Source organism: Etheostoma spectabile, chromosome 14 (genome assembly GCF_008692095.1).
Source record: "Etheostoma spectabile isolate EspeVRDwgs_2016 chromosome 14, UIUC_Espe_1.0, whole genome shotgun sequence".
NCBI classification, from domain to species: domain Eukaryota; kingdom Metazoa; phylum Chordata; class Actinopteri; order Perciformes; family Percidae; genus Etheostoma; species Etheostoma spectabile.
In genome coordinates, this window is record NC_045746.1 from 10411264 (window position 1) to 10413099 (window position 1836).

Sequence of the window (1836 nt, forward strand, 5' to 3'; positions counted from 1 at the left end):
ACGCCGGCCCGGCCAGTTCACACAAGTCACCATCGATGTATCCTCGGTGTAAAACGGGCGTGTCGAGATCACATCCGGGGATTTTAACTGTCTTGGCAAATGCTAATTGTGTATGGGTCAGTACTTTGGCCCAACATGACGTTTCACAAGAACACAAGACACAAGTCCATAGAAGAACACAGATTGAGAAACGCCCAAAGATTTATCTAGTCCTCTTCCTGGAAAAAAAAAAAAAATGTTTTGGTTTTAGAAGCCAGTTATAAAGAGTAACCGGTCTGTGTACAGAACTGTTTTTTTCTGGTCCCTGGACCACAGATTGACTAGTGTCACAGTAATTTACAGTGATTGTCCAGTCTTTAAAAGAAATGGACCATCACCCTCCAACATGTACTAAGAGAGGACAGAGCAAAACGTCTCAGTATCCTTTACTGCTAATTCACGTGCACCTTAAGGACTGTTAAATGTGACAAAAATGTAACTTGACAATTTACATTGTAGAAGAGTTAATAAGAAGGACACAAGGCGTATGAATATGACAACAGCAGGTCAAACAGTAATTAGAGCTCAACTTAAACACACTAACACAAAAACGACGATTTCAATTAATTTAATAGGTATCTCTCTATGTCTACTTGTTATTAAAAAGTTGCCATAGCTGTATGGTTTGTATGGTTCAACCTGTCTTTAAATTGAAGGCTTTTCCATTCGGCTGCTTCCTCCAGCTCAGTTGGAACAGCTGATTTATCCCATGGTCCCTCATATATTTCGTCATCTGCAAGATAGACCAAAACGTATTATTGACACCAGTTTGGTTTTATTCTCACTATGAGTGTTGCGGTATAAGACTTTGTATGGTTGACCCGAGCCAAGAAGATATGAACTTCAAGCGTTGAAGGTTTTCACAGATTTACTACAATCACGCAACTTTAACAACCATATGCTGTGTGTATAAACACAGTGGCTTGAATAAGTTTACACACCCATGCTAAAATTGATTTAAAAAAGATCTTTTGGAAATTGATCTTAAGGCCTTAATTCAAAGTTTTTGGCAAAATTCAACCTTTTAAGAACACCAGGTTTCTTTGTGAATGAATAATGCATTGTAAATTAAATGTTCTTCCTTAAAATACAGGGGGCCTAAGTATACACCCCCCTATGTTAATAGGGGGGTGTATACTTATACTTATGTTGTGTATCCTGATAAAGTTCCCTTGGTCTTTGGAATTAAAATGCCCCCCCCCCCCCCCCCCCACATCCCTAACCTTCACCATGTCTAGAGTTAAGCATGGGGGACTTTTCATAGATCATCTCTCAATGCAAATCAAACCAGCTATTAAGCTCACTGAAAGAAAACCATGCCTATCTCTATGTATGGTGAAGGGTATGTGATGATGATGTGAGGGTGGTGGGGGGGGGGCGTTGTTTTAATCCCAAAGGCCAAGGGAACTTCATCAGGATGCATAGTATCCTGATCCATGAAATAACTGGCCTTTAAAAATAAAAATCTGCCTGACTCTATGGGAATTTAACATAGGGGAGTGTATACTTGGTGCACTTAAAGGTTGGACTTTTCTAAATTTTTGTAATTAAGGTATTAAGATCAATTTCCAAAAGATGGTTAACTCTCAAATCACCCAGAAGAGGAATAACACTGACTTGGTTCAGAAGAGTTTCCTTCACTGACGGGTCATTCAGGTCCACAGATCCGTCAGTCGTCAGTTCAACCTTAAACAGCCTGGTTATGGGAACTGCAATATGATAAAAGTCAAGTGCTTTTACTGCATCATAAAACAGTAGATGTATCAATATACCATCTACGTAAACAGATCAAAAAAC

The 1836-nt window shown here is 39.2% G+C and overlaps 1 protein-coding gene across 1 annotated transcript in view; it reads right to left on the minus strand.

Annotated features, from left to right (window-relative positions):
* Positions 1-206: 206 nt before the first annotated feature.
* LOC116701999 (ladderlectin) overlaps positions 207-1836 on the minus strand; it is a 5509-nt gene continuing 3879 nt past the window's right edge. The window contains exons 3-4 of the mRNA XM_032536063.1: positions 1624-1748; positions 207-218 (exon numbers count right to left, since the gene is read on the minus strand). Of these exons, the coding sequence (XP_032391954.1) occupies positions 207-218; positions 1624-1748 (137 nt within the window). The remainder of the gene's footprint in view (positions 219-1623; positions 1749-1836) is intronic.